Source organism: Terrapene carolina, unplaced genomic scaffold (genome assembly GCF_002925995.2).
Source record: "Terrapene carolina triunguis isolate 2854851 unplaced genomic scaffold, T_m_triunguis-2.0 Scaffold234, whole genome shotgun sequence".
Taxonomy (NCBI): Eukaryota; Metazoa; Chordata; order Testudines; family Emydidae; genus Terrapene; species Terrapene triunguis.
The window spans coordinates 11,144,240-11,171,551 of record NW_020664585.1 but is presented as its reverse complement, the minus strand read 5'-3'; the positions used below and the strand labels follow the sequence as shown (position 1 = coordinate 11,171,551).

At 41.5% G+C, this 27,312-nt stretch overlaps 1 protein-coding gene across 1 annotated transcript in view; it reads left to right on the top strand.

Moving 5' to 3' along the window:
- The first annotated feature begins 13,224 nt into the window (after positions 1–13,224).
- TMEM132D (transmembrane protein 132D) overlaps positions 13,225–27,312 on the top strand; it is a 408,468-nt gene continuing 394,380 nt past the window's right edge. The window contains exon 1 of the mRNA XM_026656977.1: positions 13,225–13,324. Within this exon, the coding sequence (XP_026512762.1) occupies positions 13,255–13,324 (70 nt within the window). The 5' untranslated portion in view covers positions 13,225–13,254. The remainder of the gene's footprint in view (positions 13,325–27,312) is intronic.

Genomic DNA, 27,312 nt, shown 5'->3' with positions numbered 1-27,312 from the left:
TTGAGCAGAAAATTAGGCAAAATTAAAGTGCGCATGCAAACATGTTTCCTTACACTTTGTGCCTCACTCTCTCCACCTGTGAATATGTGCAATAAAACATACCTCTCGGGATGCCATGGGGCTTAATTAATAGTTCAAATGTTCTGTGGGATCCTTGGATGAAAGCTCCTATAAGTTACAGAGTATTATTGTTTGACTATATTTGTATTGGGTTAGCTCATCCCTAATTGTAACATATCAGGCCCTAAAATTGCATGATGAAATCTAAGCTGTACGTACATGGAGGGAAAGGTGTACAGTGGGGAATGAGCAGAGATTTACATGGCAGAAGGTTCCATGCACAACTTCTGCATCATGCCGTATATTTTCCTTAAAAAGCTGGTAAGGTGGAGATTTTCAAAACCACCTTGGGGATCTGGATATCTATGGCCCATTAGGCTTCGAAAGTCTCAGCCCAAGAAAACAAGGGAACTCTCAACAAAAACAATGTGCCAGATTGTGATCTTAAACTCTTCCATGTAAATCAGGAATGACTTGAATGGAGTCAATGGAGTTATGCTACTTATGTGATCCAGAATCAGGACCAAAAGATGTGTGTGGTGTAGCTTATGCATAGGGCCCTACCATATTCATGGTCCATTTTGATAAATTTCACAGTCATAGGATTTTAAAAATCTTAAATTTCACAGTTTTAAATCTGAAATTTCATGGTGTTGTAACCATGGGGGTCCTGACCCAAAAGGGAGTTGTGGGGGAAGGTTTGCAAGGCTACTGAAGGAGTGTCGTAGTATTGCCACCCTTAGTTCTGCGCCACGTTCAAAGATGGGTGGACAGAGAGTGGCAGCTGCTGGCAGGGAGCCCAGCTGTGAAGGCAACGCTGCCGCCAGCAGCAGCATGGAAATGAGGGTGGCATGGTATGGTATTGCCTCCTTTACTTTTGGGCTGTTGCTGGCAGTGGTGCTGCCTTCAGAGCTGGGTGCCTGACCAGCAGCCGTTGCTCTCCCACCACCCAGCTCTGAAGGCAGTGCAGAAGTAAGCAGAAGTAAGGGTGGCAATACCACGACCCCCCTACAATAGTCATATATCATGGGGGAGGCCAGATTTCACAGTCCGTGACATGTTTTCCATGGCCGTGAATTTGGTAGGGCCCTAATCATAGGGACATGGTTTAGCCACACTGTCATGGCTTAGCCCTATACTATCCTGTCTCTGAAAGCTTCCATGTACCTGTATTTCTCCTTCTCTCCCCCCCATCCCCACACGTGTATGAGCTTTATAGCTCATGAGAGGTGTCTCACTAACAGCCAGAGAAGCTGAAATTTTTAACTGGTCCACAGAAAATGTTCAGCAGAGGCAAAAGCACAAACTTCCTCCATCATGCCCCACTGAAGTACCTCGACCCCTGATCTGGAGGAACCATTGGTGAATTCAGTCTCCATGCCTGGTCAGTCTTTGTCTTCTCTTCCGATGCTCACAACGAGAGTGCTGCTTCAAAGTGCACTGAGCCCACCAAACTCATTTCACTTAGACCACCAAATAGCCGTTGAAGAAAAACAGCTCTCAGTCATTGAGCTGGATTGGATTTAGACCTAAATGGTGAAAGGCTCTGTTCCCCATTGCCAGACCCCCTTTCTTCCTACCCTGAATGTGCTCACATAACATTCTGAACCAGTGCAAAAAGACTCTTGTCCCAGTTAATAAGACCAAAGTTTGTGTATGTCCTCATAAAATCCCATGGCACATAAATACTGTGGCAATGGGCACAACAGAAACACCCAAAGTAAAGACATTTCTAAGGGAGAATATATATTATTCAGAAATTTAGAATATGACAATAAAAAGCAAAACAAATGAAACTCCAAATGTAGGGCCCGATCCTGTTCCCATTGGAGTCAATGGCAAGACTTCCATTGATTCCAGTGGTGCATATAGCTGTTGCACTATGGCTGTGTATGTGTGCACGTGCTCTGTTCCTCCAGCTCTCCCTTCTGGTTCCATTAGTTCTCAGTCTGGAGAATCCATCGGTACAGGACAAAGCCAGCAGAGGGAGCAGAAAGACTTTGCAAATGCCACATGTGCTGTCATGTCCGGCGTTCCTGACAACCCATTTTCCTGACTGTGTTGTTAATTGTTTGCCCAGCGCTGCAGTTGGGATTTTAAGGCTTGATAGAAAAACAAACACTACAGTTACCAGAGAGATACTTTGAAATCAAGAACAGAAATTGATTCTGCCTGGCTTGCCTAATCTGTGGGTTGGAGCTACTTACATGTCACAGCTGTGGAGTGGGACATTTCAGTATTTTAATCACATGTATGAGGATTACTTTGATTTAGAACTATTGGTTGTGAGAATTAATTCCTATACTTTAAAAGCCATTGAGAATTTTTTTTTTTTGAAGAGTCCAGCTTCCACTCAGAGGATATAGATATTTTAATCTAGTTTTCCTTTTCCCTACTATCTCTGCAGGAGGTTTTAGAAAGGGCCAAAGGCTGGAGGGGAAAAAAGCTTTCACTGATTCAAAGAGAGAATGTTGAGGCTTTTCACAAGGGAGGCTTCAGCTGCCTAAGGCAAATTAGCAAATAATAATGTCCACCTGTACTGCCCCACAGCCAGCTACACAGTTATGGAAAGTTTTGCTGCCTTAGGTGATGGCCCCTTCTGCCTGGTTTCATCTAGTTTATAGCATTCAAATTCAGCCCACCTTAAAGGTGGCCCACAAAGAAACAGAACGTGGCTTTTACCCTTTCTTCTTCTCGATGGATGTATAACAAAAGGCCTGAAAGTTGTGTGTACATATTATTTATTTTTCCTGCTCGTTTAACATTAGAGATTCAGGTCCTTTCCAACCTGGAAATCTCTCTGATGGGTGGAGAATTAGTGAAAGGACAACATCACGAGAATTGAAAGGGATGAAGGATTTTTTTTTGTCACTGTTTAAATGTTTTGTTATTATTAACACTTATTTAACTTCAACTAATTCACACTTTGGAGAAGGGAAGCCTTTGCTAAACATTAACCGCTCCCATCACTTAAATTAAGGTGTAAGGGCTCTGAGATGTTCAACAAATCCTGCAGCAAAACCAGGTATGTCTGGAATGTACATACCTGATATATCAAGGGTAAAAGAGTGTGTTTAGGCCTTCTCTAGACATTATATACAAGCAAAGCAAAAAAGAAAAAAAGAGCAGTTACCTAATTTTTACAAGTTCTGTGTGGCTCCCCTTTCAATTGTAAAAGCCTCATAAGTCTTTCATATTCTAAAGGAGACTTTTCTCCCCTTGTTTTGTACACAACATTCTCATTGTTACTATTACTAGCGTTTATGCTATTGAAAAGAAAAAGGGCCAACTTCAGACTTAAGATGCAACTCCTTGTAACTGCTTACACCAGGTCTGAATTTAGCCCTGTATAACTACTTATTTTTGGTCATGCTTTTATATTAAGGTTCTATTTATAAATGGTTTCTAAAAGGCAAATAAATGATTAAAAGGCACTGTAAGCATGTTACAGGCACGTGAGTAGTATGTGTTATAAATGTTTATAAACATATCACTAGCAGGTGTTACAGATGATTATAAGCAACTAATTGATCTGTTGGACACCGGTATATAATTAACCATTCATTAACACATCTATTAATCATTTATTCACCCTTTATAAATGGAACCTTAGTATAAAGTGTGACGAGTTGTTGTTTTGTTTAGATTTAAGTTAACTGCAAGATATGTAGCATTTTAATATGCCAGAATATTTTTTATCTGTGCACCAGCATCCTTGATTGATGGCTGAATAGCTCTGGGAAGAGCATTTGTTTGTTAACTGCTCATGCAGAGCCAGGAAAGGAAACAGAAAACATGTCTCTGTGTCCTACAAAATACCATTTGCTTAGTGGGTTTAGCATTTGCTTCGTCGAAAAATCCCAGGGGGCTGTTCCCTTTCCAACAGCACCAAACAGTCTGGGTGTCTCGTGGAAATGAGTTCCTAGGCTCCGTCTAGTCGCTTTAAGCCTCTCTCAGCCATGATGCCTACGATCAACTACTCCTTGTCAGTAAGCGAGCTGAGACTTCTGCTTTTATGCTAAATTCTGTTCTCTAGAGCAAAGACTGTTTCTCTGTTACGTGCTGTTAAAGTGTCCAGCCCAATGGGGCTTTGATCTTTGATTGAGGTTCCTAGGCACGACTGTAATAGAAATTATAGTTGTATCTGCAGAAAAGCACGGAGCAAGAAGGCTTGGGGACTAGCCTCAAACATGAGAAGTAGCGCTTCCAGGAGCACTGCTGAGGTCCATTTTCTTCCTGTTCAGCAGATATATGAGGACTTCTGTCTCGGAAGCTGTCAATTTTGGGCATCTTCTGAGAATAGCAATTTCCGTGCAAAAAATTTGAAATTACTCGACTGCGCCTTTTTAATATGGTCTTCCTTACAATTGCTGACGGGCTGGCAAAGAGCACGTTTATCACGGGTAAAATCTTTTTATTTGTGGTACTGCTCCATTGCCAGGAGTTCTATTCTCCCTTCTGGCAAACAAAATGCAAGTGGCTGCACAGGTAGTTCCTGACTCTTGTTTACTCTTTGGAAGACACCTCCAAAACTACCCAGGCTTACACGTTTTATTGAGCTTTGTGGAATAACATAGCACTAGGGGTCAGTAAAACTCCACTGTTAACAGAAGCATGAAAAATGTGGTCGCTTTTGTTATGGTAACAGTCTGTTGCATTACAGTTTAATAATATTTGCACTGCAAAGCACACAACTGTTTTAGGCCCTGCCTAATGTATGCACACAAATAGACACCATATGTGGTTACAAAGCTAAGTTTATGAAAGAATGCAACCGACTCAGAACTGCCATTCTTTTCATCCTTCTAGAATTCTTGTTTGTCTGTATCTGATTTGTTTGTGTATTTTGTGCTAAACTAGAGCCCAGTACTGAAAATGATTACTACCAGGCATACTGCTCACTGCATGACAGTTAATACAGCCTGTGCCCACGGGCAAGGGATTGCAGGATTAGGCCCCCAGTGTTTTAGAATTCAGCTAATCCTGAAAGGCAGATTTACAGTAGCTGAGGATTGGGCCCCTACTCTCAGTATTTTGTGATAGTAATTTAATCATCAATTACCATGTTCCATTACCTTTACCACTTTCAATTTAAAAATAACCAGTGGGTTAAGCTTAGAAGAGGTCACTTTTATCCATTATACAAAAATCATTATACTTCTCAGCATTTCCTCCCCCCTGAGATCAGGGACATGACAGTCACACTAGAAGACCTAAATGATGAATAAATGTTCACGGATCAACAAAATTAGTGGAAATACCCCAATTCTCAGCTTGGTGTGAAAGAGACTCGGAATGGGCTCAAGGGCAAAGCAGGAAGCCAGATCTAGATTGTTTTTGAATACCTCACTACTAGGGATGTTCTGGTGGAAGGCTTTGGTTCAGCCCAATATAAAGATAAGGACTATCTGTAAAATTTGGATTCAGATTCTGGTTCAGATTGGAAATGCCCCAAAAGTTTGTGTAGCTTGAAAGCTTGTCTCTCTCACTCACAGAAGTTGGTCCAATAAAATACATTACCTCACCTACCTTTTCTCCCCAAAAGTTTGGGTGTTAGGAATTTTGATTTGGGTCCCATCTCTTATAAAATGAGGAAGAAATGCCAGCATTTAATAAGGGTCAATGGTGCAACAAAAACAAGAGAGAGAATTTTCCTTTTTATTGGCTGTATAAGTAAATAGGTACCATGGAAGGAATACACTGGGTACCCAGGGGCAAAGTAAATTCCACAGCCACTATATAAAATTTAAAATAAGTTTTCCCCCTAAAAAAGTTAGTGAGTTGTAAAGTGTAAGGTAACATTTAAATTTGGCTCACATTACCGTTTACAATTTTCAAGGCAATATCTCTATTATATCATGTAATCTGCTCCAAAAACCCACTCTTTGTCAGTTTCAAAATTACACCATTCAGAATGTAATCAAGTTTCAGAGAGGACATCATTATATGTTAAAGCTTTGTACACATTCCAGCAACTTACATTTATTTCAGCTGTTTTAACTTGGCAAGTGCTAGTTGTAGTACTTATTGCCCATAGTGGCAAGAGTTCATCTTAATCAGGATCATAGGATTTCATTTGTAGCCATTAATTTTCTGATGATGCATGCTTTTCTTCTTTTAGTTAATTTTATTATAGTTGGAGTTAATAGCACCCCCTATAGTTAAGATTGCTTGACACTTTCTATTATAAGACCTTGTTTTCAGTTGCTTAGAACATGCCAAACTTCTAGCCATTTAGGCTGAGTTTTCCCATGCCGGGTTTAGATAACTAATTTAGGGTCTATCCTACAAATCTCTGAACATCCACATCTTCCACTCAGTTCCGGCCTCTGCATCTCACAAGATTTGGTCTATACAAACCCAGGCACTGCGCTGGTAAAGGTGCAATATATGTCTTACAATTCTGCTATCAGAAAAAGCAGATTGACATATCAGTGTGTATTGAATTCAAAGGAAATGCCCTCTTGTATATGTTTTGCCTATTAAAGTGATGCTGATATGGATGAAAACAGCACAAGTGGTGTTTTGATAAAATTATTTGTTTACTACTTTAAAACTCTTGGAACTAAGTACGCTGTTTCTATAAATCTTTCTTGGGAACAAGGAGACTAGGGTAAAAACCCACTGACTGACATCCTCTACTTTTCCAGCTATTGTGAAATGACAGCAAGCCCAGCAACATAAAGTAGCCTGATAGGAATCCTATTCACCACTAAAGGGTTAGCTTTTGATCATTAAAGAGATAGGCATTCCAACGGGTATTACCACTGACAGCAGAATTACAAGCTGTCAAATAGATTTTTATTCTAGTCTGGCCTACAGTTTGAACCAAATCTACTTTTCTTATACAAGAGAAGCGGTTTGAAGCAAAACAAGATGTAGGGAAAAGAAAATGAATATGGTAAAGTCAAGCAGATGAGGCAGAATCATGTTTAAAACAAAAGGACAAAGCTTCGGTGCTTGATCCTGCTCTCATGGAAGTCAATAGTTAAACTCCTTCCGACTTTAAAGGGAATAGGATCCAAACCTTAATACAAAATAATAATAAGGCAACTCCTACCTTTCTCCTTTCTATGCTTCTTCCACTATCTGTTTCTTTCTGCTGCCTCCTGCTTTTGACGTCCTTCTTTGTATTGCGGTACTACCTAGTCCTGGATCAGGGACCCTTTGTATGAGGCATCGTACATACATATAACAAAAAGGGAGTGCCTGCCTTATAAGCGAAGTATAAAATGAGAGACAAGAGGTGCCCATCATAAAGAAATGATGGGAGCACAAAGTAACAGCCAAACTATTATGCTCCGTATTATAAGCAGCAGTCACAGCAAACCAGCTGCCAATGGTCCCTTCTGGCTTTGGAATCTATGAAGCATTGGCAAGTGTTTTGTGGGCATCCCAGTATAACGTGGTCCCTTCCACGCTCTTTGCCCTTAAAGGCTCTTTCTGCTCTTCCACCACTGTTCAAGACATAGAACCTTGTATACAAACTTGCTAGGAGGTCTGGCCTTAAAATGTATAAATCTAGATGAGATGGGTCTCCTTGCTGTGGGTGGTGCCTGGTGTAATATGGTAACAAAGGCCAGATTACCTATTTCAAGGACCCTTGAAGAGACATTGGACAACCTTCCAGCAGTGGTCAAATCCTTGCCCTATTGAAGTCCATGGTAAACTCCCACTGACTTCAACTGGACCAGACTTTCACCCTAGGGATTTAGTGGGACGGGATAACAGTCTCCAGTTTTTGGAGAAGAGGGCTATGAAGTTAAAAAGAACTTAGCTAAAAGACCCCTATCTCCCAGGTCTCTAGAAAGCCCGAGTAGGACTCAAAATGGCTCCCAAAAGTGAGTAGCGGCTCACAGCACATGTATTTATCCTCACTTGTAAAATTGCCACTACACTACTGGGGAAAATGTTCCACTGCTGGGAGTAGGGTGGGATGTTGGTGGGGAAAGGGAACATTCAAAGCCCTTTTCCAGTTCTCCCAGGTATTAACTTCCTGCTGTGCCAGGTGGACATCTCCCAAACTACACTTCAAATCACGTCCATCATTGAGAGAGAACTGCTGCCTCTAGAAAAGCCAAACCAGCAAAGCGTGGACAATTAGTGTTAATTACCTAAAGCAGATTAGATTTACCAGTTGATATATCACACTGAAAATGAAACAAGAAGCCGCAGAGTAAAGAAGATTTCTTTTTATTAATTTGTTGGAAGCAGATTATTCGGCTTTGAAGCTTTACAAAAGCCATAGGTTGTGGAGATGCAGGCCTGGCAGGTCTCTCCATGCTCACTCGTGTTTTCCTGGAGGCAGTGCTTCCTCCATAATTAGTTGTGTTAATTACCTGGAGAAGATTAGACATACTTGCCAAAATAATATATTGCTTATAAAATAGGAAGATGTTTTCTCATTACTAACTAGTTCTTATAGTATGAATGGATGCAATTCTCCCTGGGCAGCTTCCAGCAAAGGCTCTTGTCACTTACCACAGCATTAGTTTCAGGGAATAGAGATTATATTGCTAAAGAGGTAGTGTCAAATGGTCATAACTAGAATCCAGACTTCTGGTCCTGCTGTGTAGCCTTGGGAAGATTCCTATGGCCCAATCATGCAATTTTCACATGGGCAAAACTCCCCACTGACAACAGTGAAGAGTTTTGTTTATGTAGGGATTTGCAGACTCAATTTGCTTATCTGTGAAGTGGGTATAATACTACTTACACCTATGACTCCACACCCTTTATGAGGTAACCACAAACAAACTGGGGAGAGCAGCTATGAGAAGGAAAGAGACCTGGAGCTGACTGACAGGGACCTCAACAGGACAGTGAAAAGCTGGGCTGGTGGCAGAACACAGTCTTGTCTGCACTGTGAAGTTAAATGTCTATACTATAGCGTGCTCTGTTGTGAATAGTGGTGTTAATGTGCAACATTTCATCGTTAGTGATATTTTTAGAAAGATTTTTAAAACAGTCAGGGAAAATAATAGAGTCCAGTGGAAAATTCTTTTTATTTCTTCCCCAAGGCCAAATTCTGAGCTGAAACTGATTGGTCACCATGTAGCATCACAGACTGAGGATGTTCACCAGACTCCACATTGACACTGGAAAATCAAATGAAACAGTCAGAGGGAGTGGTTGAAGGAGCAGAAGTCCAAGAGCTTCTTAAACAGAGAGAGAGAGTGAGTGAGGGGGGAAAAACAGTTAAAAAACCATCTAGTAAACACAAGTTTAGACCTACATCAAAGAATCAGTTGAAATTTATTTGTAAAGAGGATAGCATTCCAGAAGACAGTCCTGCAGTGGCTGACAAATAGGGTTAAACCAGTGAACAGGTTTTTTCCATCTTAGATTCTAGGTGGAAATTCACCAAAAGAAGATCTCAAGAGTTGAGCACCGGTTTGTCAGTGTTTTTGTTCATTTTAAACAAGAATTATCTGAATCTTCCTCTCCTGCTATTTCTTTATTCCTTTCTCCTATTTAAACTCCAGATCTGTAGGACGGCTGTGGTGTGTGTGTGACTAGCAAAGCAACTAGAGGCTAAATTCTTGCCCTCATTTCCACCATTGAAACTGCATTGAACTCACTGGGATTACATGGATGTATCTGGGGACAAAAATTCATCCCCGGTGTGATTGATCTGATTTCAATAGTTACACCAGGGGTGAATTTTCCCCTAGATTTTTTAAGGGTGAAAAACTTGCAAAAATATAATGTAGCATTAAATTTACATCCTCTCCCCCGTTGCTTCTTTAATATCAGGGCATATGTTGGATGGTCTGCTGCCAGTTTATCTTTCATTATAGTTATTGCCTGACCAGATGGGGGTGGAAGAGCTATATCCATAAACAAATTCCTATAAATACTTGGTGACAGAAGGGTTAATACACTAGTTTCCAAGTCCATCACAGCTTCCCCTTCCCCCCTCCAAAAGACTATTATGTGCCACATTTTGGAGGGTGGAGCAGGGCAGGCCTTGCTGTATCCCGTTCTCTTTGTGGTTTCTATTTCTCAGGGTGCATTGACACATATCAAACCAAGACGAGGATCCTGGGCCCAGCCCTGCCTAAATGATGACCAAACCTTGCCACTTCTGTTGCACATTTAAAAAAACAAAACAAAAACAGACCCTGATGCATTCTGGTACAATAGTGCTGCAAAAATCTTGACCTGGCACCTGGTTCCTGCCCGTTTGGGCCCAGATTCCACTGACTAAATGGAGAATGTATTTAGCTGCTGCTACTGCACTTTAATAATCTGGCCTTGAATGTGCCCCAGTACAATAGCACACTCAATTAATCAATCAAATAAACATGTAACAAATCTGGCTCCCAACACACTATGGTCCCTGACAGCTGCAAAAATATATATTTTAAAAAAAATACGTAAACCTGTATCCTGCTGGATGCAACACATTTTTGGTGACATTCCCCTGTCTCCCAGAACACACATACTTGTACTGCCTAAATGTATTATCTATTCAACTCCACCTAATCCACCAGCATTATCTGGATCCAGGGGTGCGGGAACAATTTGTATAGTGGGGGTGCTGAGAGCCATTGAACCAAACTGTAAACCCTGTATATAATGGAAACCACTTCAAGCCAGGGGGTGCTGCAGTTCCAGCACCTATGTCTGGATCCCAACATTTCCTGGTACATGTTTCTGCAGTACTCTTGAATTTGGCCATTTGAATCTGGCTGGGTCCACCTGTGTTTTGTCACTGAACACTCAAATCAGACTATTACCATACAACCATATGGGAGACTTTGGTTACAAGAATTCATCCATCTTGAGCAACCTGGTAGATATATATCTATATATAGATATAGATGATGATATAGTCAGTAGCCTTTTTTACCTCTCCTCCTATAGTGGATGCACTTAGAAAGTTCAATTCAGTTTTAGATATAATACCAGTTGTAGAGGTATTTTCCATTTGAAGTCCAAGGGTTTAGGGAATCTCTCTGAAACTGAACGCTGATACAGACTAACACGGCTAGCACTCTGAAACCTGTCACCATCTCTGAAACTGGTAATACCTCTAAAACCAAAATGAACTTTTAAATGCACACACATGAAATGCAACCTCTCCCTATTGCATGGTTGATCATATAGCTATTTCTTAGCAAATAGAAAGTGTAACACAGCAAGTCCCAGGGTTAGAAGAGGTTTTATTTTGATAAACCCATTTTAAAGCTACAGTGATGGGGATTTTAATATGACAAGAAAAGCCATACATCTTTTATCGAGTTCCTACTCCATCAGAGCACACACAGCCTGCCAGCCCTTACAATATTTTTAGTTTGAGCTTTTGTGTTTTGATTTTGCTGCTGTTCCATCTGCTAAAGAAATAATGACCTGATTATTATCCTTGACCAAAGGGGGTGAAAAAATGTAGCTACAGACTTAACAATTTGTACAGTTAGTAATTTATGGAACATTTTAGATCAGAGAATTGTTTCTAACACATTATTAAAATTATTTAGAATAAGTATAGCTAATATTGTTGCTGTGTCAGTGTCATTTGTACAGTGTTCAGTATAGCTGCAAAATCGCCAGACCAAACCCAACCACATATGGTAATATACACCTGCCAAATTAGAGTTTCTTCTACCAGCCAGGATCCAGATTTTGGTGGTAGTAAAAGCAACACCTATGTCCTATTTCAAAAGTACAATTACTGATTCTGGAGCCAAAATCTGGCAGGAACCAGATTCTAGATCTGATTTTTTATGGTGCTGTGGGTCCAGGTGCCGGATTTCATGTGGGAGCCCCAGAGTCTGGATTTTTAAGGCAAAGTCTGAATTTTTTTGTGTGTGGTTCTTCTACGACAGGCTCTATCAGTCTGGTTTGGTACAACAGGAGCAGCTAGACTTGTTATGCATTCAACCAGTAGGATTTTGTGAGGGCTGGGGCCAAACTCTGGCAGGCTTCAACTTTTCCGTTTTCTCTCTACACGAAAGTGCAATAATTACATGATCGCCGGAGGGGGGGGGGGGAGAGTAATGTACCTATTTATTTCCTGCAGTGACTGAGATGATAAAAATCTCCCTTGGTTCGCCACGGTGCTTGCTAACCAGCCAGCCAGCGCCTCCCCAGCCCCTGCGATGCCCTAGAAGGGTCCTGGCTTAGTGAGTGCTGGTGGGGGGGCTCGGTCTGCGCTCCGCCCACCTGTGCTGCGATTGTCCGGGTACCAAGGGGGGGTGGGCTCAGTAGCTCCACCCAGCCCCTGCCCTCTGCACGTGGATTGGTGAGTCTGGCTGTCTAGTTAGAGGCTGGGCTCTGTGAGTTTTTATGTATTTATTTGTGTCGGGTGCCTCCTCCTCTTTGATTCTTCCGCGAAACCCGCTGGCTTAAAAAAAAAAAAAACAAAACTACAATGGACCAGAGGAGGTAGGAGCTGGGAGCCGGGGACCAGCATCCCGAGTCTAGATCAACTTCTGCGGCATCTGTTGAGTCTCCAGCTCCCCCTCGGCCGCCGCTGCTCCTTCCAGCCTCCCCGAAAGCCTTAGAGACTCGATAGCAGCGACCTTCCGGAGGTGGGGGGGGGGGGGGGGAAAAAAGGGAAGGAGAAAAGAGAGAGAACTAAACCCCAGCCTCCCTCCCTCGGTGCCTGCCTGGCTTCTGGGCTGATCAGCATCACCACCTCCAGGGAAACTTTAGCGCCGCGCCGCGCCGCGAAGGAACGTGCTTTCCCAATGGGGAGGTGGGGGCCGGGTTTCTACAATAAAGCCGCTCTCCTGAGCACGGTGGGGGAGGCTCCTGCTAAGAGTGGAAGGGGAAGTGTGTGTGGGTGTCCCCCCCCCCAATAGCGCCCTGTGCTAGCGTGTGAGGTCGTTTGCCTGGAGATCCCAGTGCGGCTGTGTTTATTTGGATGTGTGCGGAGGGAGAGGAGCCGGGGGAGCTGTTCACTTTTTAGACGATCGGGGCTCAGGACTGAAGATCTAGCTCCATCGGGAGAGTTTAATGTATTGCAGCCGGCTGTTGGCGGGTGGATTTGGTTGACTCGCCCCGGCCGTTCTGGGGGAAGGGAGGGTTCAAAAACGAAACTGAAGAAACAGTTCATCTCCGCGAAGGGAATGCCTTCTGCGCTCTCCAGGTGACCTTTTCGGAACATGCCACCTCTCCAGCTGATTGGCTTTTATTCTGATTCCAAAGTGTGTGAAATAGAACCCTAAGTTCCCTGCAGACCCAAGCATGAGGATGGGCAATATGTGGCAGCTCCTGTCACCGCTCCTCCTCAGCCTGGCAGCAGCTTTTTCCAAAGGTAAGGAGCAATTTCTTTCTTCTTTTCTTTACATCCAGCAGCCTCTCGTTGTGCCTTGGCTATTGTCCTCTTCTGTAGGATTTATGGCTGACACTTCTTGGGGGGGGGGGAGGGGGAAGAGGATCTCTGTGTTAGGCAAACACAAGAAGACATTCTGAAAAGAAATCGAGTGTTAATTGTCAAAGCCAACCTAAAAAAATTCCCATCCTTTCAGATCTACATTGGTGACCTGTCCGCTATATCTGTGTTCATGTATACAGTGCTGGTGGACAGCCTCTGATGTGGACTACAAAGGTTTTTAGTTATCTGGGTTTTTTAAATTCTTCAGGAGTACCCGAGTTTGAGTTTAAGTTCCCTAGCTTGATGTCCCATGTAATAATTCAGATGAAAGCCCCTGTATCAGTCTGATAATCTTTTACTAGAACACATGATATTAACTAACATACCACCCTTTCAATAGAAATATAGGTTGGTTACAATTCCCAGGAGATGTTAATTATTCTGAGTTCTCCTATTAGTGATTTTAGAATTTCAATATGTTGACTTGAGTTGGAATGTTTTGACATCCTTCCTGAGCCAGTGACCTCTTTCTGTGTTGCCCTGGAATAAAGTTACAAAAAGGTTTACAAGGCCAAGTTACATACCGCCCCACCCACTCACAACTTTCTTGCAATCAAAATTTCTCATTTTACTCTTAAACTTCTGATGCTTGGTCTCAGCCCATAGATCAATTTATTTTTTCAATGCATGAAGAAAATCTTTTAATTCATTCTTGAGTTATCAAAATGGGAGGGGGGGGAGGATAAATACATTTTCTGCTAGGAAGATATTAAGGACTTGTTTGTGCCTGAATAGCTAAAAACTGGCTCGAATGTTACTGCTTTAGAATTTACAGGCCGCCAGTCCTCAGTGAGGAATAGTGGTCATATGAGTTTATACCTGTAATTTCTTTGTAAAAATATTTTAAATGAGTTTTGTCTATGTGCAGTGAAGTATTTTTTTAAAAAGGTTTTTTGTTACATAATTGCCAGTGGCACTTCAAAGTTGCAGCACGATTATAGTGCAGTTGTATAGTGCCAGACTTAATATTATTTGTGTATCTAAAGATTGGATGATTTAAAACCTATTGATTGGAGAAAAAATTTGTGCACAGACCACAGTTCTGTGTTTCCACGGTTGCACAGGTAAGGATTTTCCTTTTCCCTCTTCTATCTTTAAAACAAATTTAAGAACTCCCAAAACAACCCAAAATACTTTAAATGCAAACCCCTATATGAGTGCAACTTTAAAGTTGCAAATGAAAACTCACTAAAGTCAGGGAATAGAAAGATTATGATTCTTGCTCTAAGATTACTTCATTCACATTTACAAATCTGTAGTTTTTGATCTCTAGTTAGGCTGCCAAATGTGTATTTTACTACAAGCAATGTCTGTATTTTTAGTCAATAAACACTGCAGTGAGAATATAAACTTTTTCATTTCCTGTATTTTTGGGTGTATTTCTATTTGCAACCTTAACACTGGATTAACAGAGGGTTTGCATTTGATTGAAACTCATTGAAACCTTGAAATAAAAGTGGTATTTGAGACCTACAGAATTTATTTGCTTGAAATTGATGGTTTGCTGGTTGGATCAGAAATTATAATATACATCTGAGATTTTATTTTTAACTATTAAACCACCCAGCACTATTTTGAAAGATAAATCTGGGCAGAAAATTGAATTTGGTAAGGATATTTTGTTAAATAAATCTACTAATGCAAAAACTACAACCTGAGGTTTCTTATACAAACTGTGAAGTCTCATTAAGTCTAATACCTTTTGAATTACGTACACCTGATCCTACTAGTAGTTCTTCTAGAATCACTGGTATTGCTTATTTTGCATTTTAGAGTTGATAACATGCTGTTGTATGGTTGCAGGGTCTGTGTATTGTGTTGTGATTTAGAAAAAATATTCCAGGTACATAGCTATTTTCATATCTGGTAACAGACTCAGATCTTATTATGGTGTCTTAGAACAATCAGAAAGACCAGAGGTTTCTAGAGACTTACAATATGAATTAGAAGACGCTGTGCAAAACGTTGATCTCCCTAACAGAAGGAAAACTGAAAAAATAATCAGTCTTGATTATTGCTACAGGGCATAATTCTTTGTTTGATGCCTTGTTGTTGCTAATAGAAATGCTTCTTTCATTTATGACATTATGGCAAAGTTTTAGTAAGTGCGAGAGAGATTTTTTTTTTTTTAACATGCAATAGCAATCAGTTGCCTATTGTGTGTGTATATAGGTCTGTTGCTGATTACTTTGAAGCATGGCAACAAGGCTTCCTTACTACACGTTTCCAAGACTTGAAAAGCACCATTTATGGGTTTTGCTTTGCTTTTATCCTGTGAAGGGGGAAATTAGTTCAAGCTCAAGAGGTGAAATGTTGTCATGTTTTCTGTAATGAGTTCAGCATTCTCAGCAGAACTACTTGCGAATGATGATGTGATGTGTGTACCTAAATATGTACGGTATGTGGCTATACAATTCCAGTTATGGTCCCAAATCCTGCTCCCAGTCAGTTAGCTTTGCCATTGATATCAATGGGAACAGAATCCGTCTCCAACTATAGAAAACTTCTTCAGAGATTTTCAGTAGTGAAGTTCTGAATCTGTTGTAACCAAAAATAAACAGGCTCAACCACAAGGACGTTTGTCCATGGTTTTTAATGCTAAACAGATGCTTGTTTAAAGGACAAAACTCTCATTGGCTTCAATGGGGTTAGGATGGGGCCTTTGATAACTCCTCTAACAGCAAATATCTCTTTCGGGCCCAGTCCTGCAATGAGCTGAACATTACCAATGGGAGCTGAGCATGGGTGTTGGAACAATTTTCATAGTGGGGGTGTTGAGCGCCATTGAACCAAACTGTAAACCCTGAATATAATGGAAACCACTTCAATCCAGGGGGTGCGGTAGCACCCCCCGCACTGCTAGTTCCAGCAGCTATGGAGCTGAGAGGCGTTACGCATGCACATTTGGCCAATAAAACCCTCTGTCAAATGTTGGAGATCCTTCATTTTAAACCAGTGGTCCTCAACCTTTCCAGACTACTGTACCGCTTTCAGGAGTCTGATTTGTCTTGCATACGCCAGTTTCACTCACTTAAAAACTACTTGCCTACAAAATCAGACATAAAAATATGCCACAGCACACTATTACTAAACAATTGCTTACTTTCTCATTTTGTCTGTATGAAATTTTAGTTTGCACTGACTTTGCTAGTGCTTTTTATGTAGCCTGTTGTAAAACCAGGCAAATATCTAGATGAGTTGATGTACCCCTGGAAGATCTCTGCGTACCACTGGTTGAGAACCACTGCTTTAAACAACAGCCCCAAGTTGAGATGAGCAAAATGGTGCCAGCAAGAGAATGTCAAAGTGGTCTTTTGCCCTCCTGCATTGTCCTAAGCATGCCTTGTCCTTCTCCCCCATCATCTGTGGGGCAGACATATTCCTGTGAGATCATTTTCCAAGGCAATTTCTTCTTTGGCCATAAAGCTTCTGTTTTGATTTTCTGTTTCCCCCAGGTGCTGAAGACCATTTGTTATCAAATGTAGGGGCATGGCAGACTAGTTAGATAGGATTACTTTCCTAAGGGTGTTCCCACAGGTTTGAGAGATGGAATTCCACTTGCCGTGATGCCAATCTCCTAATTTAGGAAAGGAAAAAGAATCTCCCAAGGAGCAAAAACAATACCATTTGATTGGACTGTTTTAGATATAAACATCTGATAGAAGCAGATGGCTATTTGGATACAACAAATGTTCTCCTGTTTTTGTTTTATATTATTAATGTTGTATTTTATTGTTCTTTGAACCCTCCCAATAGTGTCAGTTACATCACATAATCCCCTCCCTCCTTTTTTTTTTTGTACACATAGGGCCAAACTTTAGCCTTGGTTACATCTGCTCAACTCCGTTGACTTCCATGGGGTTACACAGATATCAGAATATGGTCGACAGCTCATAAGAAATACCCAGTTACTGCAATTAGTCTGCATGAGAGGTGGGTCATAGTTGTACAGGAAGTTAACTACCTTGGTACTCACTCCTGCATCTTGTTTTCAGTGGGAATAATGAGTGCACAAAGAATACAGGCTCGAGCTCTTTGCTTATGTTTCTTTTACGTTCCCATCTTCCACTAAGTTGTGAGCCATTTCTGAAAGAGCTCCATGGGCATATTTCCGAGTGATGTCAATGGGAGCTCTGAGAATGGGGAGTTTATTGTGAATAAGAATATTGAAAATAGAAATATAAAGTGCATGCACACATGTTTCAATACAACTTCTTTTGGAGCATTACTCTGAAACATTACAGGATTTATTTTATTGGTAAGGGATAATTGTTCTGTATTTGCTGGTTGTGGTTGTAATTAAAGAATCCTGAGTTTGATTTAAAAATAATGTTTCTCTTTTTCTTTTAACTCTTTCTGGTATCTTCAGACAGGAGAGCAGGGTTGAATTTCACAATTAGTAGGTCTAGTCAACATTTCACAGTCTGTGATTTGTTTTGTTTTGGTAACACAAGCTTGTTTTTGATAAGGAAACAAATATTCTTTCTGTTAATATCACAGTAGTAATAACACTTTTGGGAGTCGGTTGTCAAACATGTATCTGTTGATGTAGCTGCATAACTTTAAATTGGTATTTATGGCTAATTTACCATACGTTGAAAACTGTCTTCCCTCCCCACTCTGTGTGTGTGTGTGTGTGTGTGTGTGTGTGTGTGTGTGTGTGTGTGTGTGTGTGTGTGTGTGTGTGTGTGTGAGAGAGAGAGAGAGCACGGGAGAGAGAGAGCTGGTGGAATGACTCAGCAGAAACAAACCACAGATGCAGTCAGCAAGGGTTTTTCCTCAAGTGCTGTTGTCTATAGCCAGAAATCAAAACAAATTTGCTTAAGCCCCCCAAAAAGGTACAGTAGCCCCAGCCTCAGGTTCAAGCCAGTTTGGTGAAACAGGCATTCTCTCACTGTCCCACCTGCAGCAAATGTATAGTCCTTCGGGATATTCTGCCAGGGTGGGGAGTAACATTAACCCCTTGGTCATTGTTTGCACCTTGACATGATGTGCATCTGGGAGAAGCTCTGTGCTGCTTTCTTTTCATCTCAGCACGAACAGAACAAAAATAATAAATTCAAATGAAACTAAATAGTTCCACAGAAAAGCCGGTGTTTTATTTGCCAGCCACAATACTCACTTAATGCAATTTTTCCCCTGTAATGTTCTCATTTTTACCTCTGCCTTTTCTTTTATTAGTTCCATGGGACCAGCAGGCTCTATGACACCAACCAGTGTTTTAGATATTAATAAAAGCAGCTTTATTCAATAAAGATCATTTTTATTTAATAAAAGAGAGAATCAAAAGATAATCAGATTTTTTCATGCTGCAGTCACATTAAGTCAACCTCCTGAGGTTGTCGTAGATGCCAAGTCTGGTGGCCGTCTATCACTCGGTCCTAGGATACATAAACACAACTGCAGACAGATTGATTGCAGAGAGACTGAAGAGGCAGCTAAGATTCATCGCAGGTTTAGTTTATGAAGTGTTACATTTAATTACTTGATTTTTCATCGTTCTGCGTAATGTCTCTTGCTACATTATTAATAGTAATTCAAAATTAAGTGGATTTTAAGCAGTTTGGTGACACTTAACTAGCACTGATTATCATGAGCAGGGTTAAAAATTACATATTTGAGGAAGCCAACCTATTTTTTCCTCTATGAAAAAGCAGATAAACAGCAGAAGGGGGGGTTCATCTATTTTTATATTCTTGCTTTCGCCCTTTATTGAGTGAATTTAATTCTCATGAAAGGAGCTAGTCTGACAGCCCCAGGAAGTTGATGGATTGGTAGTCAATCTCTCTTCATCTTTCCCACCAGTTCTCAGATTTAAGAGGGCAGGTCAATCTCCATATCTACAATGGGCCTGATACAAAGCCCGTTGAAGTTAATGCCAAGACTCCTTCATTGGGTTTTACCTCAGACCCTCATTTCTTGGCCTCCTGGCTAAGACTTCTGAAAAAAGGTGTCAGCCAGTGCCAATTTTCATAGTGTTTCCAGTGGTGCAGACACTTGGGAATTGAGCCAACACCAGTTAAGTGTCATTTCATATACAGGCCACATAAGACTAGTCTGATGGAGATCACTCTTCACCTAGGCTTTATTTGTTGTGCTCCATTAAAGGGGAAAGGTTTGTGACAATACGGTATCATACTGAGTGATACTCCTTCACTGATCCATTGAGCCGTCCCAGATTGGTGTATTCATAGAATCATAGAATATCAGGGTTGGAAGGGACCTCACGAGGTCATCTAGTCCAACCCCCTGCTCAAAGCAGGACCAACACCAACTAAATCATCCCAGCCAGGGCTTTGTCAAGTCTGACCTTAAAAACCTCTAAGGAAGGAGATTCCACCACCTCCCTAGGTAATCCATTCCAGTGCTTCATCACCGTCCTCGTGAAAAAGATTTTCCTTATATCCAACCTAAACCTCCCCCACTGCAACTTGAGACCATTACTCCTTGTTCTGCATTACAGTCTTTCAAAGCATGCAATGGAAACTATATTTAAAACTGGCCCATGTAGACTCTCAGACGTGAATGGGCAGTGGAAAGCTGCAGGGTGCTACCGGCTCTGCAAGAAGAGCAGTGTATCGAACCAGCTTTGTGTAAAGATGGGTGCTCAGTATAGTGGAAATGATAGTTAGGGGGCCAGGGAGAGCCATGGAAAGGAAACCAGCACTCTCTGTACCAATCCCAGTGCATGCTAGAAAGCAGTGCAAGGAAAAGTGTCCTATCTAGCTGTAGGATGACCAGATAGCAAGTGTGAAAAATCGGGACAGGAGGTGGGGGGTAATAGGTACCTATATAAGAAAAAGCCCCCAAAATCGGGACTGTCATTATAAAATGGGGACATCTGGTGACCCTATCTAGCTGCCACAGGCGGCTGTAATGTGTGCCTTTTGAGCTGCGTGTTGTCAAGGTAGGGAGACAATTGGGCAGGCAGTATGCAGGCCACTGGCTGAGAAACAAAGCAGATGTCCAGATAATCACACAGATGAGTTCTCATGTCCATTGTATGCCAAAGAAATCCTTTGAATCGGCGAGCTCGGTCTTGCCTGCTGCTAACGGATCTCAGAGCTACTCTCTGTGGCGCTTAATATCCCTATTTTTCTTTTTATTTAGATTTATAAAGCACCTTCCCACTGCGGTAGGTACGGTAGTCATTTATAAAAGGAAAATACACAAGAAGAAAAATCCCAAGGTACAATTAAACCGAAATAAACTGCACAGCCAGTAGTTTCAATAATAATCACCCAAGAATAAACAACAACAATAAAACAATGCCATTCAGTAGCAGTAATGCCATTCAGCTCTCAGTCAGCCCAATTATCAGAGGCCCTGGGTTGGTGGCGGACGCTGGTCTCCATACACAGCTGGGTTTGGTGAGTAATTCCATTTGTCTTCACTGTAGACTAATGACAGTGATTTGGGTGTATTGTAGAGCCCAGCAACCCACAAATGAAATCTCTGTATTTATCCTTTTAAGTTCTGCGTCTCTGGTCCTACTGTAATAAGAATCTTGCCTGGTTTCCTTTAATTAGGTTGTACATAATGGTTAGTTAGTTTTTGGTGTTTACAGCAGGGACAAATATGGCTGTAAAATCATGTGGAAAAAGTAAAAAAGTTGTGAGCACGGTTGTAATAAACTGGTGTGTGTGTGCTTGCACACCACTGCCCTCTACTAGATGAAATCAGAACTGCTCTTCTGCATGTCTGCCCTCGTACAGCTACCCATTCATGGAGATTCCCCTCTAGCTTATCCAGTTAAAACACAGAGGCTAGAGAGATGACCCATAAATCTTATGTTGCTGTTCTGGTCAAAAACCACAGGGCCAATCCTGAGGTCTTTACTCAGGCAAAACTTCCATTTGACTTGCAGCTGCAGGGCCAAGCTTTTAATTTGCTGTTTTAGTCACAGGCCCTTGACACCTGAACTGAAGAAGAATTTCCTTACATGGTTAGCAATAAAGGGCCTGTGACACAGAACTGAGCAATTCTAAGTCTGTCCGGTAGAAAGCAGCGGTGCACATTCTCAACAGCCACTTTATTACAATGCTTCATGACACTGTAAGAAAAAGGGAGTGGTAGGTGTGGGGGGTGGGGAAAAGACTGCTACAGTTTTATCTCAAGTGTGTGAAACTGTCTAGGACCTTTTTAGTTTTATGTGGTTTTAAACCCCATGCTTTAGCAGCACCTTACTGATTACCGTGTAGCAAAATGTCCTGCCTTGTGAAGCCTCCATAGAGCATCTGGCTCATATGATGACATTAGAATAATTCATCCTAGCGTAAGTAGAGGAGAATAGTGTCACTTGGACACACACAAAAGGAGTGTTTCAGAAGGTACTAACACTGTGTCAGTGGGTCCACATTATAGACAAATGCATGTGACTCTGGATTGTGACTAACTAGACTTAGAATCACAGAAGATTAGGGTTGGAAGAGAGAGCTCAGGAGGTCATCTAGTCCAACCCCCTGCTCAAAGCAGGACCAACCCCAACTAAATCGACTTCATCATTAGGCACTTGTAGGCTCTGCCTACAGTTCTGATCCTCGGCTGTTTACAGTCTGACTGTGGGTAGGAATTAGAGAGAAGCATGACTTTGTGGCTGAAAGCCGAGCACAAGGATGCAGGGTGTGTGCGCCTGGAGTTTATCCTAGGTCCACTATTGAAAATCCAGGTCCCAGCTTTCTCGCCGCAGGCACCCAAAATTAGTGGATGCTTTTGAAAAGTTGGTCTTAGCTTCTCGAAACGGCAGTTTCTACATCAGTGAAAGGGTGAATTATACTGCTCCAGCCCCCAGAGGCACATTGAGGGTTCATATGTGTAAAGAGGTGTCCCGCACATTTGAAGATGTTCCCCTGCGGCACAAAAGCAGATCACATCTCGTTTACCATTGCCTCACTGCCTCCGTCATTTACCAGTTAGGGTTCTGTTACTCGGGGTAGTTTGCCGACATCTTGGGGCAAGCACTTGTAAGGGCTCGTGACTCTAGCTTTGTCCTGCTCTCTCCTTTGTGCTTCACTGTGTCCCCTGGAGCAGTTGTCTGATACGAGATGATTTCTTGCATACTGAACACGGGCACAGCAGGAGGCTGTTACGTACTTCTGACTCTTTGACACCATCTGCCCACTAAAGTAATCTAATGGGTTTCCACTGAGCCAGGCTGCACTACAGCCCAAGGAGTCTGCTCCAGATTAAAAACAACTCTATACACCAACATTTGCTTCTCAGTTTTATAGGCGGCATACTGTATTGTCTGATATTTTAGAGGGGGAAACAGCTCTCCTTAGTATATATTAAACTAAGCAAATATGAATAGTTTGGAATGGCTCATTAGTAATAATATTTTGCAGATGTATACTGCTTTTATCAAAGTATTACAAAGACATTTACAAAAATGAATTAATGGCTGCACTTCTGTGAGGCAATTGGTCTTAAACAATAATGTCCCCATCTGTAAAACTGAGGCAGGTAATTATTACCTCGGTTTTACAGATGGGCACACTACGGTACAGAGAGGGGAACTGAAACACAGTGAGTTAAAAGAGTGTGAGGAAGGGTGGTCTATTGAAGAGTGCCCTGGATTAGGAGTTAGGACACCTCGGTTATAGTCCCGGCTCTGCTATTGACTTGCTCTATGACCTTTGGAAATCACTTTAGCTGTCTGTGCCTCGGTTTCCTCATCTGTAAAATAGGGAGAATGATACTTTATCATGCGTTTTACAAAGGTGATTATGTGCCATGTAAGTGGGAAGTATGGTTTATATTATTACCCAAGAATAGACAGCAAGCTTAAAGAGACAGTGTGGTTCATTGATAGGACATGGGGCTGGAACTCGGGAGACTGAGGTTCTATTCCTGACAGTGCTGCTGAGTGACTCTGGTTAAGTCATTTTGCCTCTTTTGTGTCCATTCCCTTCTCACCCTTTGTCTGCCTTGTCCACTTAGTCCCTGCTCGGAACAGCTTTCAGTCTATCTCTTCCTTTGTATTTATACAGTACCTTGTCCAGTGGAGCCCTGATCTCCATTGAGGTCTCTGGGCACTACTGCCCTACAAATAATTAATAATAACAGCAGTGCTAGGAATCAGAACACAGTATCCCAACTTGTGGATCCCTGCACTGAACACCTGACTATGTTAACTACAGAGAGGCCTGTGGGCACTGCACTAACGGGGAAAAAGGGTCAACATAAACATATAATGAAATGCAACCGAGTGATTAAAAGATTCCAGGAGCTTAGCTCACAGCCCATCCAGCAGTGTACTGTCAATAAACCATCTAAACAGTAACCCAAACAGTAATAGTGAGTTGCTTAAAAATAGATCTGTTATAAAGAAGTCTTTATTTTTCTCCCTATGATAATCCATGTTACTGAACTATTAAAGAAACCCACTTAATTTTGAATGTTTCTATTAATAATGGAACAGACCTTTTACGTGAGAGATTGTCTTTATGCAGACAGCTTTATGAACTCCTTTGCTCCCTTTTTATCCCTTCAAGTGTCTGTTTTATTTTTTATTTTTTTTATTTAATCTCATACATGTCAATAAGTCAAGAGAGACAAGTGGTTCGGTAATGGCATTAAGGTGGTCTTGCTAAAAGAAAATGAAACGCCAAATCCTGCCATTTTGAGCTGGACTCAAAATTAGTAGACACTTATGAACATTTAAGCCCAAATGACCTGCCCAGGGTAACACAGCAGTTCTTGTATCCTCTCCAGAGGACTACACTGCTTCCTATGCAGCCAGGATATGCAATGCTGGACCCTGTTTCATTGAAGGTATTTATGCAAGAAGTCACTGCAGGGTATTTTCCTCGGTCATCATCTGCCTCTTTACTGGTGAATCACTGTTGCTGTATGCTCAAAGCACAATCTTCCATGCTGTTGCAGTGAATATTGCATGCTGTTTCATGTGAATAGACCAGTAGGATAGGGAGACCTTTCCATGGGCTTCTGAGACTCTTCAGCAGATGGAACGCTCTGCAATGCATTCTCTCCCAAATGTGCACACCCAGTACCTTTAGCTTTAGACCCCCTTTCGTTCATAGGCCCATTTGGTATCTTCACCTTCTGGAAAGCACATGTGACAGTTTTGTTTGTGGAATAGTTGGAAACATTCCTTCTCTGCAAGAGGAGCAGCATCCTGTCCGTTCATTAGTTTGGAAGCAACAGTCAATATCAGAGTGGTCCCTTTTGGAGTCTTGAAATCCCGTGCAACTTTTCCTATTTCCAGCTTTTGTTACATACTTGGACTAGCTTGCTTGAAGGTTTGTGAACCATTTCAGCAAAACTGCACCCAGGTTCAAGTGCCCCTGGCTTATGGTTAGAATCATGTGAAATTTGTGGGCATCACCAGCTTTGAATTAAATCTATTATCTTTATTGAGGTCCAGAACTCAAAGTGAAACTTGAGGACTACACAAACCCAGGTTAGAGCAAACCCAAAGCAAATATTTCTATAACCCCCTGAGAAACTAAATAGCTGTATTTTCATACGCTCTAGCCTGATGTTTTGACTGGTGAATCTGAGCCTGTCCTTTTTTATATTTATGCTTCATTTGTGTAATGGGTGAGATGCTAAATAAGGTTTATGCCTAGAGTCTGTGCTGAGATTACGCCTGCTGTTTCTGAAAAGCCAGACTAAATTTCTACTGTTACAGTAGTTTTAAAAAAATAATGTGGGAGTCAACTGCCTCTTTGCTTGCCTTTTATTTATGCCTTTTATTTGAGTGGCATTAAATCAGAGTTATAGTGCAATAATGACTGTGGAAACATCTGTTTGTTTGATTTTCTCCCTCCTGGCACTTTCCCTTCTAACAATCCCAACCAGAATAATGCATCTGCTTTGAGATATCTATATCTATATATCAGGGCCCAGGAAAGAGAGAAACCAGTATAAGTGCAGAATGCCCTATAGAGAGGACATTTGTGATGATATTATTTTATTATTACTTCTAATTTATACAGTGAAATTGTAGTCACCTTTCCCATAGATCAAAACGTACAGATAATACTAAAGAATTGCCCACAAAGGCATTCACCTCAACCTACTCCCTTCTCAGTTGCTTTAGTAAAGAAACTGTCAACCTCATCTTGCCTCTTATCAGAATGTGAACAGATCTTGGCCTGGCGGACCAAGCTGGGGAGTGACTCCCAAAACCGCAGACCTCTCCCAGAGAACAATCTGTCAGCAGCTCCCTTTCAATCGAGCGGGCTCCACCTCAAGCGCTTCTGCTGATCTCAACTGCCAGTAGCTCACAGGGAGGAGAGAGAGGGGAAGCGGGTTCAAATCATCACCTAGACTTCTGCCTGGAAGCTTATTGGGAGCCAGTGCAGATCATGGAGCAAAGAAAACTCCCAACAAAAATACTACAGCGATGTTCCAAAATGTGACCGCGTACAATAACGTTCATACAGCGTTTGGGGCCAATACTGTAGAATGCTATAATGTGTCATTTCCTTTAATGAATAAGTTGCTGAGTTTGTAATTACAAAGGACCTAGATACACTTTTTAACATGAACACACTAGTTGAAAATTAGCTGCTTTGTATATTTTTAATTACCATTAGTGTTTCTGAGCCAGTGAGCCATCTTGCTTAATGAAACCAAACAGGACCAAATTTGTGATCGTATGGGGATCCTGGATAAATTTTCTATCTTGCTGTAGTCCTGCTTTAACAAACATCTCAAGATGTAATATTTAAACAGAATGTTTAACTTTTAAATATCAGATTTCTATTAAAGTGAATGCTTTGGGCTTGCTTGTTACAAATAAAGGCACGTAAAAATAAAAAAGGGCAAGATGCTCAGAAAACTAGTAATAGTCTCAAAATTGCTAAGTCCATTTGCCGGTGTGCTCATTGAAAGATGTGCTTCTGGTCTTTTTAAACATTTTGACTGCTGGGCTGATCTGATTGGGTGAGGTTTTCTTTTAAAGTGTCTAGTAGGAATAAAAGTTTGATGAAGTTAAGGATGTCTCTAGAAAAAACTACTATAACCTATTGTAGTCACACCTCAAAAAACAGGGAAAAAGTAATCCAGCAGAATGTAATGTACATGATTAAATGGAAGGAGAAAAATAGAGTGAGGATGTGAAGGTTCTATCTAAAAACACGTGTTGTTGCAGTTTATGAACATTGTGTAGAACTTCTTATCCACCTACCCACCCAAAAGAATATGGGTAGAAGGATTTTGGCTCTTTTAATTTGTCTTGTGAATGGACATATTAATTCCACAAAGCAGCGCAGCATACTAAAAATTTGGCTCCTGTGTTGTATTTCACCCATTCATAGAGAGTTGAATTGTTTTATACTTTGAGAGACAGAACATTGCCTGGGTGAAGCTCATTAATTTCATGGTGTTTTTGTGGTGTTCTCTATCTCTGAGGGCTGTGTTCAAGTTACCTGCTAATGACCATTGTGTACATGCAATGGGGTGTTCTGTCACCTTTGGTGGTTTGGAATTTGAAAATCTGAGATGCATCTTGCTCTTTCAAAAGAACACATATTCTGTTGGGTTGTGAGCAAATGACATCATTTATCTGAGACCTACATACCAAGAAGACACCAAGGGTACGTCTACACTACCCGCCGGATCGGCAGGTAGTGATCGATCTATCGGGGATCGATTTATCGCGTGTAGTGTAGATGCGATAAATCGATCCCCGATCGCTCTCCCGTCGACTGCTGAACTCCAGCTCAGCGAGAGGTGGAAGCAAAGTCGACGGGGGAGCCGCAGCGTGCCGCGAGGATGCGAAGTAAGTAATTTTAATTTGATCTAAGATACATCGACTTCAGCTACTCTATTCTTGTAGCTGAAGTTGCGTATCTTAGATCGATTTCCCCCCCCCCCCAGTGTAGACCAGGCCCAAGACA